The sequence below is a fragment of the Cervus canadensis genome, chromosome 4 (assembly GCF_019320065.1).
Source record: "Cervus canadensis isolate Bull #8, Minnesota chromosome 4, ASM1932006v1, whole genome shotgun sequence".
In the NCBI taxonomy this organism is placed as follows: domain Eukaryota; kingdom Metazoa; phylum Chordata; class Mammalia; order Artiodactyla; family Cervidae; genus Cervus; species Cervus canadensis.
The window spans coordinates 91,735,700-91,752,041 of record NC_057389.1 but is presented as its reverse complement, the minus strand read 5'-3'; the positions used below and the strand labels follow the sequence as shown (position 1 = coordinate 91,752,041).

Sequence of the window (16,342 nt, the reverse complement as noted above, 5' to 3'; positions counted from 1 at the left end):
TTCCTTCATCCTGGTGTTCTGGAAAGAGCCTCTGGGGAGGAGAGCCCTGGGGCAGGAGCTGGCCTGACCTCCTGGTCAGAGCAGGACCCTGTGCCCGCTGAGTGCCTGGGTGAGCTGGGCAGCGGCATTCAGCCTCTGCCAGTTGGCCCCTAAAAGGAGAGAGAGAACCGTTCCATTGCCCAGCAGTCCTTGCAGCTCTCCATCAACGGCTGCCTTCCAGGGGATGTGAGGGGCAGGGCCCAAGGGTGTCCCTAGCACCCATGTCTCACCAAGGCAAGTCTGATTCCTTCAGTGTCACATCTCATCCTACGCGTGACACAGCCCACCCATAAGCCTGGGTTCCCCCTCTCCTAGGCCCCTTCTAGCTGAGCGTACCTCTTGCCACCTGTGCTAGTTTAATCTAACCCCAAGGGCAGAGGGGTTCCCCAGGGACCCAGCTCCCCAGCAGCCCAGGGCCTGTGAGTCAGTCCACGTCTGTCCATCGAGGGCCCCGCCTTGGTTTCCAGTGGGTAGCACTTGGGGCAAGGCAGAGTGGAATTGGGTTGCCTGGCTCTGGGCTGGAGGTTTCTCTGCCGTGGTGGCCTGGTTTTTCTGCCTTGCTGGGGGCAGGGGGCAGGCCGGGCTGGGTGGTGGCCGTGGTCTGCTGCTGAGCCTGGCTGGCCCTCCGTCCTCCCCAGGTGATCCGCAGGGGCTGGCTAACCATCAACAACATCAGCCTGATGAAGGGCGGCTCCAAGGAGTACTGGTTCGTGCTGACGGCCGAGTCACTGTCCTGGTACAAGGACGAGGAGGTGAGTGGCAGCTGGGTGGGGCGGTCAACGGGTGCTGTCCACACAGCCTGCCTCTGGGTGGCGCTCTCTCAACTTACTGTGGATTTGGAAAAGGCGGCCTGAGTGCCCCTGTGATTAGGATGGTATCGGCCAGGTCTGAAGGGTGTGCAAAAGGCTCCGTGCCTCCTATCCCAGCCCCTCACAACCCACTGTGGGGTCAGGCCTGATGGGGGCTGTGCTCCCTGAGGGAAAAAGGGACATGGGGGAGGGGGAGCTACCCACAGGCTCCAAACTGATCCCCCCCTCCAGCAGCACGGCAAGGGGGGCTCTCAGATGGGGCACAGACTGGGGCCAGGGGCTCAGATTCACGACCAGGCCCTTAGCTTCTCTGGGCCTCAGTTTTCCCATCTGTGAAGTGGGGCAGAATGGTCTTTGCATCTGTGAGGTGCTTGGTCCCATGTCTGTCTTGAGATTATTCCACATGGGCTCATCCTCCTCAGAAGGATGAGGGAGGCCCCTGGGAACAGCAGCAGGACTAATAAGCACCAGGAGTGGGTAGCACACTGCCTGTGGGCCTGTGGACGGGGCTGTGAGTGAGTCCAGCTCCTGCTGACACAGGCTCTGTGGCCTGGGCCACCGTGTTTCTCTCCTGTCGCTGGAGAGGCGCAGAGGCGCTCCTTGTTGTCAAGGTGATGTTAAGTGGCTATCATTTGGGGTCTGTGACAGAGGCCCCAGATGAAGGCACTTACAGAGACGGTGTGTTTCTTTTCCACATCCTTGTGAGCCCTGCATCCCCATGCTGTGAGGCTGCCCGGGGCCCAGGCTCCACCTCACCCATTGCCACCGTAATACATAGCTCCTCCCTGTGGCCCAAGACGGCTGCCTCATGCCCATCACCATACGGCCCTGATATCGCTCTGCTCACATGCCCGTGAATCTTGTCATACAAATGCTGTTTGTTCAGCTCACGTTGGATGGCACAGCCTCCAAGGTGCCTTTGGAGGAGAGGCCGGGCATCTCTGATCAGCCCGGGAGATGCCCCACCTGGCTATACCCTCTTGGGGGTTTTGGGATGACCCCCCAGGCCTGGACCTCACTGGCAGCCGGTTGACCCCACCCCAACTGGGTGTATTTCCACCCAGGCTCAGAGAGAAGGCAGGTAGAACTTGAGCTCTCCCGGGCCCGTGGGGGAGCCCTCTCTTGTTCATGAAGCCCTTGCCCCATGCCAGGTTCACTGGCTAGGGGAGCCCACCATGGTCACCCGGGGAAGGCATTCTCTTCCTTCCCTTCCTCCTCAGTCAATACTCACACTCCTTTTGTCAGGTAAGGAAACTGCAGCTCTGAGCAGTGACCTGCCCCGTGTCACAGCATGGGGAAGGGTCCCTGACCCTCAGCCCCTCAGCCCCACACCTAGACGGTTCCCCACCGCCCAGACCGGAAGCAGTTCGGACAAGAGGCGGGTGTTTGAGGGAAGAACGTCATCACCCCACTCCCCTTGAGGCCTGAGACTGCTGGAATGTTGCGAAGCCTTGGGAGGCCCGAGTCCCTGAGGGGACCCTGTCTGGGTGGCTGTTTCTACACTCCTGGGGTGGGGGAGATATGGTGTCTGGGCAGCCTTCCAGGGTTGCGCTGTGGAGGGAGGGTGGGACCGGGCGGTCCTCAAGGAACCTGCGTGGCCACATCTGCTCCTCAAGATGGCCGGGGTGAAGTGGGGGTGGGGGGCGGTGCGTACACATTCCTTCCCTCTCTTTCCGCCCCCGGAGTCTGAAACCCTGTCATCAGCTGTCAGCTGGCTTGCGCCTTTGGGTTTCGGGGGGTCCCCAGGGCAGGAGTGACAGACCTCGGGCAGTTGGAGAGGGGCGTCCGGGCTGAGACCTCAGCCTGGCAGTTTGCCTCAGGGCACCGTCACGAGCCCGGTGTTTAACTTCAGGAGGAGCCCTTCGTTCCTCCTTCATCTCGGGGTTGAAAGTGGGAGCCCCAGACCCTCCCACGGGGGCCCCAGAGCAGAGGCTAGGGCTGTGTTGGGAGGAGGGTCGTGCGTCCGCCGGCGGTAATGAGAACCAGCAGTCCCGTGAATGAGGCCTGTGTGCGCCCCAGACACAAAGCGGGCTGAGACGGGGCGGGGCGGGCGCAAAGTCCCTTCCGTCTGTCTGTCCCCTGCCCTCTCCCCCTCCCCGCAGTTAGGATCCCCAGCAAGGACCCTGAGAATCCCACCCCACCGGAGTGGCCACTCCCGGGGTCAGGCCACCTTCGTAGAGAAGCCTCAGAGAGAGGCAAAACACCAGGATTACTTTATTTAAAGAATAAACAAGAGATGGTGGTTCCAGGAGGGTAGGCACAGGGGACCGATTCCGCCAGAGCCCCTAGCCCCCCAGCCAGTGTCGGGGTGCCTTTGGCCTTTTCCTGGCACCTCTCCCCCCACCCCCGCCCAAGCCCTTCTTCTTTATTCCAGAATCTTCTGTCCAGATCTCCGCCTCTGTGGGGAACAGGGCAGTGGGCGATGACACTCACCTCCGGTGTGCCTCACTGTGGGGGTGGCAGCGAGTTTGGAGGGGGCCCATCCCGACGCGCCGCTTGCCCGAGCCCAGCCTAACCAATGTGCAGACTACTGTACACATTGAGAGCCCCCTGAACAGGTAGTCTGAACACTGGGTTGGCGGGGCCGGCTGTCCATCCATCCCGCGGGCCCCCTGGGCAGCGGCAGGGCCACCGCGCCTCTGGCACCTCCGAGGAAGCCACCCCTCTACCCGCCCGCGACCGTCTGCTCGTCTCTTCTGACGTGGCACGGCTGGGGCCAGCGCGCATCTGGAGAAAGTTGTGGGTTTTCAGGAAATCCTAGGGAGGCGGTGGGGGAGGCAGGGGTGGGGGTGGGGGCCGGGAGGGAGGGTCTGGGACCAGGGCCTCTGCCAGCAGGAGAAGGTCTCTGGGGGTGGGGGCGGGGTGCACACGCGCCTCCGTGTCTGTGTGATGTGTGTGTGTGTCGTGTGTGAGTGTGTGTGTGTGTGTGTGTGCCCGCAGCATCAGGAAGGCGGCCGCCCTGCTCTGGGCGGAATCACACTATAAACAATTCCAGATGTGGCGTCTTGCTCAGGGCCTGAAAGGACTGTGACTCAGTGACTTGGCCTGGCCGGCCGACTGAAAGCTTCCTGCCTCATGACGACACGATAGGGTGGGGGCAAGCAGAGGTTCTTCCACAGATTTCTGGGCCAGGAACTCGGACCCCACCCACTTGTGGAGCCCCCAGAACTCTTCCCCGAGAGGTCAGAGGGCCTGCCCACACCCCTTGCGGCATGGATGGGGGGCGCTCACCTCCTTGGCCGCCGGGCTTCTCTTCCTGCCTCTCAACTGTGGCTTGGCCTGGAGGAGCGCTGCCCTGCTTCCTCCTTGATGGAGCCCCGTGGCCTGACTGGCCCTGGAGCACAGAGGGACAGACAGACAGACGGAAACCCCTGGTGCCTTGTAAGCGCTGACTCCACGGTAGGCATGTGCTCACTTTTCAGTGTCCTCCCTCACCCTGGACCAGGAGGCCAAGGCTCCTATCCACCTTTTTAATTTTAGTTATTTGTTAATAATTTTTTTTACCATGCCACAGGGCATGTGGGATCTTAGTTACCTGACTAGGGATCGAAGCCATGCTCCCTGCATTGGAAGCATGGAGTCTTAACCCCTGGACTGCCAGGGAAGCCCTTCCGACCCACCTTGGACAGCTGAAGAAACTGAGGCAGAGGAGGGACAGTGAGTGGGGCGGGGCCCGGCCCATCTGGTCTCCTAACACCCCAGCCAGGACTGAGCCCCGCACCAAGCCTGACTCTTCAGTAGTCCTGAAACTCCAGGCGGCCCTCCACCCACCGGGGAGCCCCCAGCTCCCTTTCCCACCACCACTGTGTCCGCTTGAGTTCGGAAGCAGCCATCATTGTGGGGCTTTGTTCTGATACCTTCTGGAGTTCAGGGGTAGGACGGCTGTGGTGTGAGGGAGCTGGTCTCTATTCTCCAAAGATGTCCAAGAGGTCAAAGGCCAGGAGGGCAGTGGGGAGAACCTGGTTTCTGAAGTCCCATGTGGCCCACTCCACTGCTGTGTGCCCTTGGGCGACCAGCAGCCCTCTCTGATCATGCTGCTTCCCAGGCAGGGGCATGTGAGAGGGTTCCATGAGCTGTTGGACACAGCAAGTCTCCTCAGCCCTTGAGAGCTGCTGTGAGTTGGGAGTGGGGGGAGAGCTGGGGAGACCCCGACACTATGCTTTGGTTTTCTGATGTAGAAAGCCCAGTTAATATGCTGCCACCTCCACCCCCGAACGAAGACTAATAATGATGCATTTGCAGGGGCATATGGTAGGTACCTAGCTGACATCACTGGGGCTCCGGAGTGTGACTCCCAGCCCTGAGACTCACCAGGCCCAGAACTTTGTCCAGGAGACACGCCCTTTCTGAGCTCTTTGCTCGGTAGCCGGCAGGACCACCGTGCCTGGCAGTCGGTGGGCACCTTCTGAACAAGGCCAGCCAGGCTTTGGAACTCAGGCCTCAGCTCGAGGGGCCTCCCTTCCCAGCTCTGCCCAACCCCTGCCCCCACTGCCTGCCCTTCTGTGCCTCAGTCTGTCTCTCTTGAAAATGGGGTCATAGTGGTAACTCACTTGCAGGCTTGTTGTGAAACTGTAGGCGAGTTAACAGTTCCATTCACTTAGTGGTTGGGATCCGGGGAGAGTCAGAGCTGGCCGGTTTTCAGCATCCCCTGTGTGTCAGCAGTGAACTAGACAGGAGTCCCCACCCTTGAGGATTCAGCGGTCCCAGGTCAATAAGCAAGATGTGTGGTGTGCTGTGTTATGTGAGGAGAAGCACCAGGGTGAAAATTAGAGGGAGAGTTTGGGGTGGGGTTGGAGCAGGCCTTGCCCTCTGCACAAAGGTGTCAAGGACGGAACCATGCAGACATTGAGGGTGCAGGGCAGCATTCCACGTGCAAAGGCCCTGGGGTAGGAGCCCACTTGAGGTGTTCAGAGAGAGTCAGAGGCCAGCGTGGCTGGGTCGGGTGAGTGAGGGGGAGATGGGATAGGTAAGTTCATCTGAGGAGAGTGAGCCACATGAGAGGCCTTGGATGTTGGCCATGGGCCTTGTGGTAGAATCCAGCCAAGGCTGACCCCTCCCCTTCCTCCCTCAGGAGAAGGAGAAGAAGTACATGCTGCCTCTGGACAACCTCAAAATCCGTGACGTGGAGAAGGGCTTCATGTCCAACAAGCACGTCTTCGCCATCTTCAACACAGAGCAGAGGTGAGCCCGCCCGGAACCCAGGTCCCGGGAGACCAGTGGCCCCCATTCGGTCCTTCTGCAGCATCCGCAGGACGCTTGCTGTGAACAGTCCCTACCTGGGGTCTCAACGGTCCAGAAAGGGAGTCAGTCAAGAAACAGAAACGTGCTTCTGTGGGGCAGTCAGGGAAGGCCCTTCTCGGGAGAGGTGAGAATGAAGTGAGCAGGGCCATGGCGGGTTCTAAGCAGACAAGGGATTGGACCTGGGGCTGGTACTCACGGGCGCCCCCTAGTGGTCATGAGGGGAACAGGCTGAGGAGGCGAGGGTGAGGGTGGGAGACCAGGGAGGAGACACTGTCAGTGGCCCCAGTGGGCAGTGGACCCGAGCGGGGCTGAGGACGTACAGGAGGAAGGGATGGATTCCAGCAGAGGGACCAAACTCCTAGCAGCTGTGGGTGTGAGAACAAGAAGGCATTGCCCAGGGATGGAGCTGCTGTTGGCTGACATGGGGCAAGCAGAGGCAGAAAAGGCTTGGGGCCAGTCAGAGGCTGGGTTTGGGCGATGCAGAGGGAGGGGGGCCCGTGAGACACCACGTGGAGTGTGAGGGAGGCAGCTGGGAAGGTACAAGAGACTGGTGTTCAGGACTGTGCTCTGGGCAGGAATATGAACTGGGGATTCACTGCTTTGTGGTGGTGTTTCAGGTCTAGAGGGGGCAAGATCCCTGTGCCAGTGTAACAGAGAAGAGAACAGCCCAGGAAACTCTCAGTAAACCCATCCCCAGGGGTGCTGATGGGAGACTTCAGCAAAAGCCAAGTCACTTCTCTCAACTCGGGAGAAGACCCAGTTGGCAGGGGGTCTGAGAGCAGGAGGAACAGCTGAGCGTGGACCCAGGAGGGCCCCTGCTCAGATTCACACCATCACGCAGGGACCCCCTCAAGCCAGGGGTCAGCCAGAGCCTGGTGGTTCTTCATGACTGGCCAGCAGGCATTGGCTTCCTCTCTGCTGGCCCCTGGACCACCTTCCCCACTGCCCATTCACACCCACTAGTTCCACCTGGCCCACCTGGCTTGTGCAAGAACAGCTCTGTCCTGCTCCTTTCTGGGCTGGCCTAAAGCTCTGAGATGTCTTTGACCATCAGCTGCCTCCAAAGTCTTTTATAGCCCTTTTAGGCATATTCCTCCCACTCCCCACCTCCCATGCCTAAGAAGCCCTAGAATATGTGGGAGAACCTGGGCTCTGCAGTGAGACAGGCCTGCTGGGAAGCTGTTCCTGGTTGCAAGATGCCAGGCATCCAATACACTTCCCTGGTCCTGTGATCTTCCATGCAGTAGGGTGAAGACATTGCATAATATATTATTGAGGCGTGAGTTCAGGAAACAAAGAATGATAATAGCAGAAACAAGATAGAAGTTTGGTGTTTTTTTTAATATAAATCAAGTTCAGACTTTACCATCAAGGGCAGGTGGGACAAGCCCACAGGCATCCAGACCCAGGCCCTCCTTCTTATTTCTCAGCTTTCCTTCTCTTTGTCCAAGATGGCTGCCTAATCTCCAGCCATCGTGATGATGCTCCAGGCAGCAGGAAGGAGGAGGAGGAGCAACACAGAAATGCCCTGGAAATCTCAGGGCAGCCACTCACTGACTGCCGGTTGGCCTAAGGACTGTCGTGAGGCCATGTGTGCCTAATCTCAAACCCAAACCTCACTGGAAGACTTTGGGACAGCTTGGCCATCTCAGCCACACCTGCTGTGTGGGACAGGGTGACATGCATGTAGCATGGATCCTGGCCCTTATATAGAGAGAACACTGTCCTTAAATGCTGGTTAGTGCCCGTCTGTTTTCCCTTATCTCCCAGCCTGTGGCTCTGCACCTTCTGCTCACAGACCCACATGTGCCCAGCAATTCACAAGCGTTCACTGGGAGTCTTGGTCCTGTCCTTGGCCAGCTCTACCTCCCTTCTAAGAATCTGGGCACATGCTAGACCCTCTGTGTCCAATGCAGTAGCCACTGCATTTAAATATAAATCAATGGAAAAAAATCTTAAGATCCTTCCCTTGGTCACCCTGGCCCCATTTCTTGTGCTCAGAAAGAAACTACCTGTAACTCATGGCTACTGTGTCAGGCAGCACAGGCAGAAAACATTTCCACTATCACAGAACTTTCTTTTGGACAATGCTATATAGTCTTTCTACCAGGCTTCCCTGGTGGCTCAGAAGGTAAAGAATCCACCTGCAATGCAGGAGACCCAGGTACAATCCCTGTGTTGGGAAGATCCCCTGGAGAAGAGAATGGCAACCCACTTCAGTATTTTTGCCCAGAGAATTCCATGGACACGACTGAGTGACTGACACACGCTGAGTCACCTCTCTAGAAACACTTTGTTGGGAGCTCCGCAACTGGCAGAGAGTTATGGGGTCCCTACCCACTTCTAGTCACTGCCCCCCCCCAGGAGAGCATACAGGAGGGGAGTAGCTGAGCTCACAAACAGAGCACCATGGATGCCGCTAGATGCAGGCTCTTATGGAGCACACACCCTACTCTCGTCATGGTTTTGGGTGTCACAGGCATAAACTCATGAAGCCTCCATCAGGCCAATGTGGTATAGAGGCCGCTGCCATCCTGGGGCCTCTGGTCGTGAGCGCCTGGGTCAGGGGTGAATCCCTGTCAGTCAGGCCAACCCCAGAGCCTGCACGCCAGCTCCTTGTACCTGCTGGGCCCTGGGCAGGGTTAGCCACGGACCTTTCCCTCCCTCCCTCGCCCCGCAGGAATGTCTACAAGGACCTGCGGCAGATCGAGCTGGCCTGTGACTCCCAGGAGGACGTGGACAGTTGGAAGGCCTCATTCCTCCGAGCCGGGGTCTACCCGGAGAAGGACCAGGTGAGACCACCCTGAGCTGACCCCTCCCTCCCGAGAGAAGAAGGGGAGCCAGCATCTCACAGGCTGGGTCGTTTCAGGCTGTTTGCCAGAACTCTCTGAAGGCATGTGGCCCATACTCCCTCACTCTCTGTTTTTTAATTTTTTATTTATTTATTTGGCTGTGCCAAGTCTTAGTTGCAGCACATGGAATCTAGTTCCCTGACCAGGGAGTGAATCCGAACCCCCTGTATTAGAAGCATAGAATCTTGGCCCCTGGACCACCAGGGAAGACTTCCCATGCTCTCTTGAACAAACAAAGCAGAAAGGGGCTGGGGGGGATCCTGTCATCAGCACCTAGAAGATTCTCCATCTGAAGTCAAAGACAGGGATGCGCGTGGGCCGGGACCCTGTCTGCTTTATTCTCTCTCCTCTTCCTGTACTGAGGCAGAGTGAACATGGCCCCACATTCGCGTGGTGTCCCATTCCCAAGCTGAGCGTCTCTAGCCCACCTTGGGCCGCAGTCACCCCAGGTCCAAGCAGCTCAGGCCAGGGGCAGGCAGGGCCGCACTGTGCCAATGCAGCCATCAGGGGCCCGCTCCAGGGAGTCATTTGCGGGTGGTAGAGGGCAAGCAATTCCCAGAGGAGCGGGGAGCTCCCCAGGCTCGCCTCAGACCACGGTCACTACCTCACCACCTCTCCTCCCTCCTTGCAGGCAGAAAACGAGGACGGAGCCCAGGAGAACACCTTCTCCATGGACCCGCAGTTGGAGCGGCAGGTGGAAACCATTCGCAACCTGGTGGATTCGTACGTGGCCATAATCAACAAGTCCATCCGTGACCTCATGCCAAAGACCATCATGCACCTCATGATCAACAACGTGAGTGCCCGCCCCTCTGGGGCCCGCCCCACCCTGCAGCCAGATGTGGCCTGAGCACACTCTGTACCAAATTAAAAGTCAGGGACTTCCCTGGCAGTCCAGTGATCAGGACTCCGTGCTTCCACTGCAGTGGCACAGGTTCGATTCCTGGTTGGGGAACTAGGATCTCGCATGTTTCATGGCCAAAATAAAGGCAAAGATAAAAATTAAGCGTCTCACCACCTGATTCAAACATCACAATTAGGACCCCCAGCCTATCTTGGGAAATGGGAAGGTACAGGCCACCTGGCCTACACCCCCGCTCAGTTGGGTCATTGAAGCTACCACCACATGTGTGCACATTCTCTGAAGTTTTTTAGCTTTATAGTAACCCTAGGAGAAGGGACTGCTGTCATCCCCATTTTAGAGGCAGGAAAACAAGAGGCCCAGAGAGGTTAAGAAACCTGTTCCAAGTCACTCAGAAGAGTGAGAGGTGGGATTCAAACCCCGGCTGAGTCTGTCCCCACTGTGGCCTCTAATGGCCTGTGCCCTGCCTGCCTTCAGCCTAGGGCGTTACCTGCTACCCCAGGGCTCCCGAGCCTCTCAGGGCATCCGGCGTCTCCTGAGTGAAATATAGCTACGCTGATGTCTCCTGCTGCAGGCCTGCTGGGACGGCTCAGGCCCTGGGCTCAGCACTGGGCACTTAGCTGTGTGTGGCCCAGGTTCATTTTGTCTTGTGACTGTAAGAGCTCATAGCAGGACAGTGCCTAAAGCAAAAATCTCGTGTCCCTTCCCTTTCACTCTGTTCTTCCCAGTCTCCTCCTCATGGGTGTCCTGGTCCATTCTTACATATGGATGGGATTGGCAATATATAGGGTGCTGCAGCTATGCAATTTAAATGCATGTATGCTTTGATCCAGCAGTTCCACTTGCAGGAATTTCTCCCCACAGAGACATTTGCCAGCAGGCAAATTGAGCACATGCATGGTTATTCTTTTCAGCATGTTTTATAGTAGCCAAGAAGTAGAAATCTCTATCCATTTCTTAGAATTCGTTAAGTAAATATCCATTTTATTGCAAAAAAAACCCAAAAACAAAAGGATGAAAACTTTTTCCAGGTCTGTACTAACTTTATTAAAGTGGAAAAGGAATAGAGCATAACAGAATGATCAAGAAGGCTCTATTTGTGTAAAAACAGACAGGAAATCTTCTGTATATATAATATGGAATATTATAAGAATCTGGAAGTTTGTACAGGAACCTAGTGACCCTGGAAGGGGAACTCAAGGGACCTAGAGAGACCAGAGTGGACAAAGGAGATTTTTCACTGTATTTTTAAGTGATACTTTTTTCCCTTTACTTGTTTTTCAAAATTTAAATGTTTGAATAGTTAATGCATTTGCATGGTTTGCAAATGCAAAACTATCCATCACTGTCAACTTTGCGTGTGTTGAAAGTTCATTTGAGAAAATCCATCTAGATACATATTCTTTTTCATGTTCTTTCCCATTATAGTTTATTATAGGATATTGAATATAGTTCCCTGTGGTATTTACAGTAGAGCAGTGTTGTTTATCTGTTTTATATATAGTAGTTTGTGTTGGCTAATCCCAAACTCCTAATTTATCTACCACCACAACCACCAGTGTCTGTTTGGTAACCATAAGCCTGTTTCTGTTTTGTAAATGAGCCCATTTATATCATATTTTAGATTCCACATGTAAGTGTCTTACTCTCTGTCTTACTTAATATGATGACATCTAAGTCCATCCATGTTGCTGCAAATGGCATTATATCATTCTTTTTTTAATCATGGAGTAATATTCTACTCTGTGTGTGTGTGTGTACCACATCATTATTCATTCATCTGTTGATGGACATTTAGGTTGCTTCCATGTCTTAGCTATTGTAAATAGTGCTTCAGTGGACATTGGGGGTGCATGTATCTTTTCGAATTATAGTTTTCTCTGGATATATGCCCAGGAGTGGGATTGCTGGATCATACGGTAGTTCTGTTTTTAGTTTTTAAAAGAACCTCCATACTGTTTTCCATAGTGGCTGCACCAATTTACATTCCCACCAACAATATAGGAGGATTTGTTTTTTACACACCCTCTCCAGCATTTATTATTTGTACACGTTTTGATGGTGACCATTCTGACTGGTGTGAGTGTACTTCATTGTAATTTTGATTTGCAATTCTCTAATAATTAGTGGTGGACATCTATTCTTAACAAGACGATTGTAGAAGGAGACTTTGGTTACAAGATCTCATATATCCGTCGAATCAATATTTCTGTCTCAAAGCCACTCTTGCCCTTAATGGGGAAGCTCTGGAAGCATCCCTTCCAAAATCAACAAGTTGGCCATTTCCATTTTTATTTAACCTTCTTGTAGAGTTACTAGCCAATGCATTTAGACAAGAAAAATAATTTAAAGGTGTGAATGTTGAAAAAGAATGGGAAAAATTGTCCCTATATAAACATGAACTTGTGTACCTAGAAACTCCAAGAAAAGTAACTGAAAAACTACATCTTGTAGGAGGATTCAGGAAGGAACAAAGTATAAAGTTAATGAACAGAAACTAGCAGTTTTTAAACAAAAGTCAGTTTCAAGAGACAATGGAAGAAAAGATAGCTATTAAAGATAAGATTCTAGGAATAAGTTTCACAAGAACTTCATGACTGAAAGAACACTGGCAAGCACCCCTGAGAGACCCAGGAGACAACTGAGTAGAAAGCTCACCTCCTTGTAAATATTGCCCATGTTCCGTAGTAAAGCTAAAGACTTTAAAGAAGAGCATGGTGACTGCTCTTCCAAGCCCATCACAGCAGCTGGCTGAGCTCTTGGCTGGTGTGGTGGGAACCTCTGACCTCTCCAACCCTTGCCCCCAGACGAAGGCCTTCATCCACCATGAGCTGCTGGCCTACCTATACTCGTCGGCGGACCAGAGCAGTCTCATGGAAGAGTCGGCCGACCAGGCCCAGCGGCGGGACGACATGCTGCGCATGTACCACGCGCTCAAGGAGGCGCTGAACATCATTGGGGACATCAGCACCAGCACCGTGTCCACGCCCGTGCCCCCGCCCGTTGACGACACCTGGATCCAGAACACCAGCAGCCACAGGTCCGTGAGGCTGGACTGCCCGCCGGCTGCAGAGGGTGGGGCCTGTGGTTCCCAGCTCTGCCCGCCCCCCCACCCCCATGTGTCCATCAGGGCACAGCCAGGGCTGGCCAGGGTGCGGGGGCCCTGACCACAGATGGTACAGCACCCAGGGCTGGCCGTAGTGTGGGTCTGCGCCCCTGCCTGGGCCTGAAGGGACAGGGAGAGAAAAGGGTTAGTGGCCTGCCCGTCTCCTGATGCCTTCTGCTGGTTAAGGCCAAACAGAAACCAGAGAGGGCAAGGGGCCTGGGCAACCGTGGCCATACAGGTGAGCCTCCTAAAGCACAGAGCACAGCTGAGAACGGCTGGTGGGAGAGGACCTAGAGGGACACGTGGAGGGCGAAACCAGCATCCCCGGCCCTGACCACCTAGAGCGGAGGTGCAATGAGGCCCTGACATGGGCACGTCAGAGCCTCGGCAGGCACACCTGACCAGTAACAGGGCAGGTGGTGGGAGGAGAGAGGATGGCCCAGAGAAGTCTCAGAAGGTGCCGGGCTTTCCAAGCCCTCAGGGAGCCATGAGGTTCCTTGGAGAGCAGACCCAGCCTCCAGCCTGAGATGCAGCACCCAGAGGGGAGCCTGTGGGACGTGTGGGACAGGGGCCTTACAACCTCTGGAGGCATGCTGGGCTCTGGAAGGATTTTTGGCTTCAAAGGGTGGACTGGGGTCAGTGGGGAGGCTGGAGTGGGGCCAGTGAGAGGGAGATGCCGGAAGGAGTGAGACCAGAGGGAAGCAGGAACGCTTGTTGACCAAGGACAGGTGCTGGGCCCTGGCTCAGGTCCTGGGGGTGGACAGAGGGGCCCAGAGCATCTGTGCTGGCCTGCCCAGGACCAGCTACTCACTGCATCTGGCTGGGTGGTAGCTGGTGCCAGCCTGTGTTACAGAGGAGGCCACCCTGGCCAGTGCCCTGGCCCCTCCTTGGGCTTCTGCACCCACACCCATGTGGCCAGCGCACCCACCCACCAGCTTCACCTCACACCTCTCCTCCCTCCACAGCCCTACTCCGCAGCGTCGGCCCGTATCCAGTGTGCACCCCCCAGGCCGGCCCCCAGCAGTGAGGGGTCCCACCCCGGGGCCACCCCTGATTCCTGTGCCGGTGGGGGCAGCTTCCTTCTCAGCGCCCCCGATCCCGTCCCGGCCCGGCCCCCACCCCGGCGTGTTTGCCAACAACGACCCCTTCTCGGCCCCACCTCAGATCCCGTCTCGGCCGGCTCGGATTCCACCCGGCATTCCCCCTGGAGTGCCCAGGTAAGGCTAGACCCCCTTGCCACCCGCCACCTAGAGCCACCCGCCTGCGCCCTGCAGGGAGCAAAGGAGTCACCAGCATCCTTGCGGGGCTCACGGGGAAACTGAGGCCCCGAGAGGCCTAATTCACAGAGCAACAGAGTCCAGGCGACTCCCAAGCTCCCTCGCCCGTCTACATGAGCAAGTGGGCACCCTTGTAGCTCAGGGCCCCTCCCATGGGACCCCTTCTTCTGGTTTTGATCAGTTTCCTTTCTGAGGACACGCATATCAGGCGCTGCCCATCCCCTGCCCTGCCTTGCCCCTCCCTGCCTGCCAGGCTCTTTCTTCCCCTTTTCTCCCATGAGCAACCTGTGGTCCAGAGTGGGCGCAGGTGCTGATGCCCTGGTTTGGCTCATTCCTTCCCAGCACCAAAGCCGCCATCACGTAGCACCCAAGTGGGAGCTGGCCTACCTGTGCTCATCGACAGGGCTTCCCACCACACCAGCCAAGAACTCAGCCAGCTGTTGTGACGGGCTTGGAAGAGCATTCACCATGCTCTTCTTTAAAGTCTTTAACTTTACTACAGAACACGGGCATTGTTTACCAGGGGTGGGGGAGGTGGGGCCTGGGTCCTCGGCCTTGCCCGGCTTCCGGCCTCACTGCCCTCTTCCCCTCCTGTCTTTATTCTCTTTGCAGCAGAAGACCCCCTGCTGCACCCAGCCGGCCCACCATTATCCGCCCAGCCGAGCCATCTCTGCTCGACTAGGCTGCAGGGGTTGGGGGGCATGTTCTTGCGAGTCCTCGAGCAGGACCCTTGGTGCAGGAGCTTCGGTGGTCTAAGCCCACCTGCCGCCCCTGGCCCTCCCGTCCCCAGGTGGGACCAGGCTCCCTGCGGGCAGCCCCTGGTTCTTCCCTAACCATGGCCCCCATCCCTGGCTGGACACAGCACTGAAAGGAGGGCCCCTGGAGCCCCAGGATGAGGGGTGCTGGGGTGTTGCACTTTGGGAGATGGGGTCTCAGGTACCAGAGGAGACAGTTGCATCCTGAGTGCCATCTTGAACGAAGGAGCCAGGCTGGCGTGGGGGGCGGGGTTCACCCGGGGGTTCTCTGGCCAGGAAAGCCTGAGTGGACCAGGCCTAAGAATCGGCACCGAGGTGTCCCTGCCCCCGAGGCCTCGCTCTGCTTCTCAGCAACTGGGGCTCCCAGTGGCAAGCCAGGCCCCGCGGGCCCAGCACTACCTGCCCGCCTGCCCAAGTTGTACATATTCCTTCCTCGGCTGCCGGAGGTGCCTTTGCCAGGTCCGGAACCCTCGGCCCCGGCTGACCTCTCTCATCCCTGGGCACCCCCCTTCTCTTCCTGGGTTCCCAGGGCAGCCTGGGTTCAGGGCTGAATGGGATAAGGAAGCTTGGGGGGCCCTCTGGGTTCCCACCCAGGCCTCCCCCACGGGTCAGGCTCCGGGCGGCCTCTCCGTGAGCAAACCTTCTCGCTCGCTCGGTTTGACCACTGTAAGTGCCTGCACTCTGTATCCTATTAATAAACTAAAATAAAGGGAAGACGCTTCTGGTGGCTCGTGTGTGGGCCTTTTGTGTTGCCATTCAGGCTGAGGGGGTGGGTGGCTGGCCTTCTCTCTGCCCCTCCCACCACGGGCCCCCCGCCCCCATACCTCACTCAGGGCCGCTGCTCTCAGGTGGGAGGGTTCACTTCTAGAGGGGAGAGCTTTTACTTTCCTAAACACCTCAGGAGCAGAAGCAAATATCCGCCCCCCCCATCCCCACGTGCTTCCCAAGTGGCACTGGTGGTAAAGACCGCCTGCTAATGCCAGAGACATAAGAGAGACCGGTTCAATCCCTGGGTCAGGAAGATCCCCTGGAGGAGGGCATGGCAACCCACTCCAGTATTCCTGCCTGGAGAATCCCATGGACAGAGGAGGCTTGCAGGCTACCGTCCATAGGGTTGCAAAGAATCAGACATGACTGAAGCGACTTACATGCATACACACACTCCATCCCCACACACAGACACTTGGCTGGAGCCCCTGACACAGTGCTGATAACAGGCCAGGATGGGGAATTGGGACAGGTGTGTGAGTTACGGAAGGGAGAGAGTATCCTGGCCGTCCACCTTATACTGTGCAGCAGTCAGGCTCCTCCTCACCCCCACAGTCCTGAGGGCTTCCCCCTTCACCTTCTTGGGGGCACAGGCCTTCCAGCCCAGCCCTGGTCACAGTTAAACTTTGCTTT

General features: G+C 56.6%; 1 protein-coding gene across 13 annotated transcripts in view; it reads left to right on the top strand.

Moving 5' to 3' along the window:
* The window catches only part of DNM2 (dynamin 2), an 86,742-nt gene that overhangs the window by 69,992 nt on the left and 408 nt on the right, over window positions 1-16,342 (top strand). For 7 of the 13 annotated variants that reach the window (XM_043466624.1, XM_043466634.1, XM_043466628.1 and 4 more), the window contains 7 exons: window positions 678-791; window positions 5,920-6,029; window positions 8,770-8,881; window positions 9,573-9,737; window positions 12,611-12,843; window positions 13,875-14,126; window positions 14,799-15,669. In XM_043466624.1, the coding sequence (XP_043322559.1) occupies window positions 678-791; window positions 5,920-6,029; window positions 8,770-8,881; window positions 9,573-9,737; window positions 12,611-12,843; window positions 13,875-14,126; window positions 14,799-14,868 (1,056 nt within the window). In that variant the 3' untranslated portion in view covers window positions 14,869-15,669. Of the gene's footprint in view, window positions 1-677; window positions 792-5,919; window positions 6,030-8,769; window positions 8,882-9,572; window positions 9,738-12,610; window positions 12,844-13,874; window positions 14,127-14,798; window positions 15,670-16,342 lie in introns of those variants that run through there. The other 6 variants (XM_043466635.1, XM_043466632.1, XM_043466631.1 and 3 more) reach the window with 2 other exon arrangements.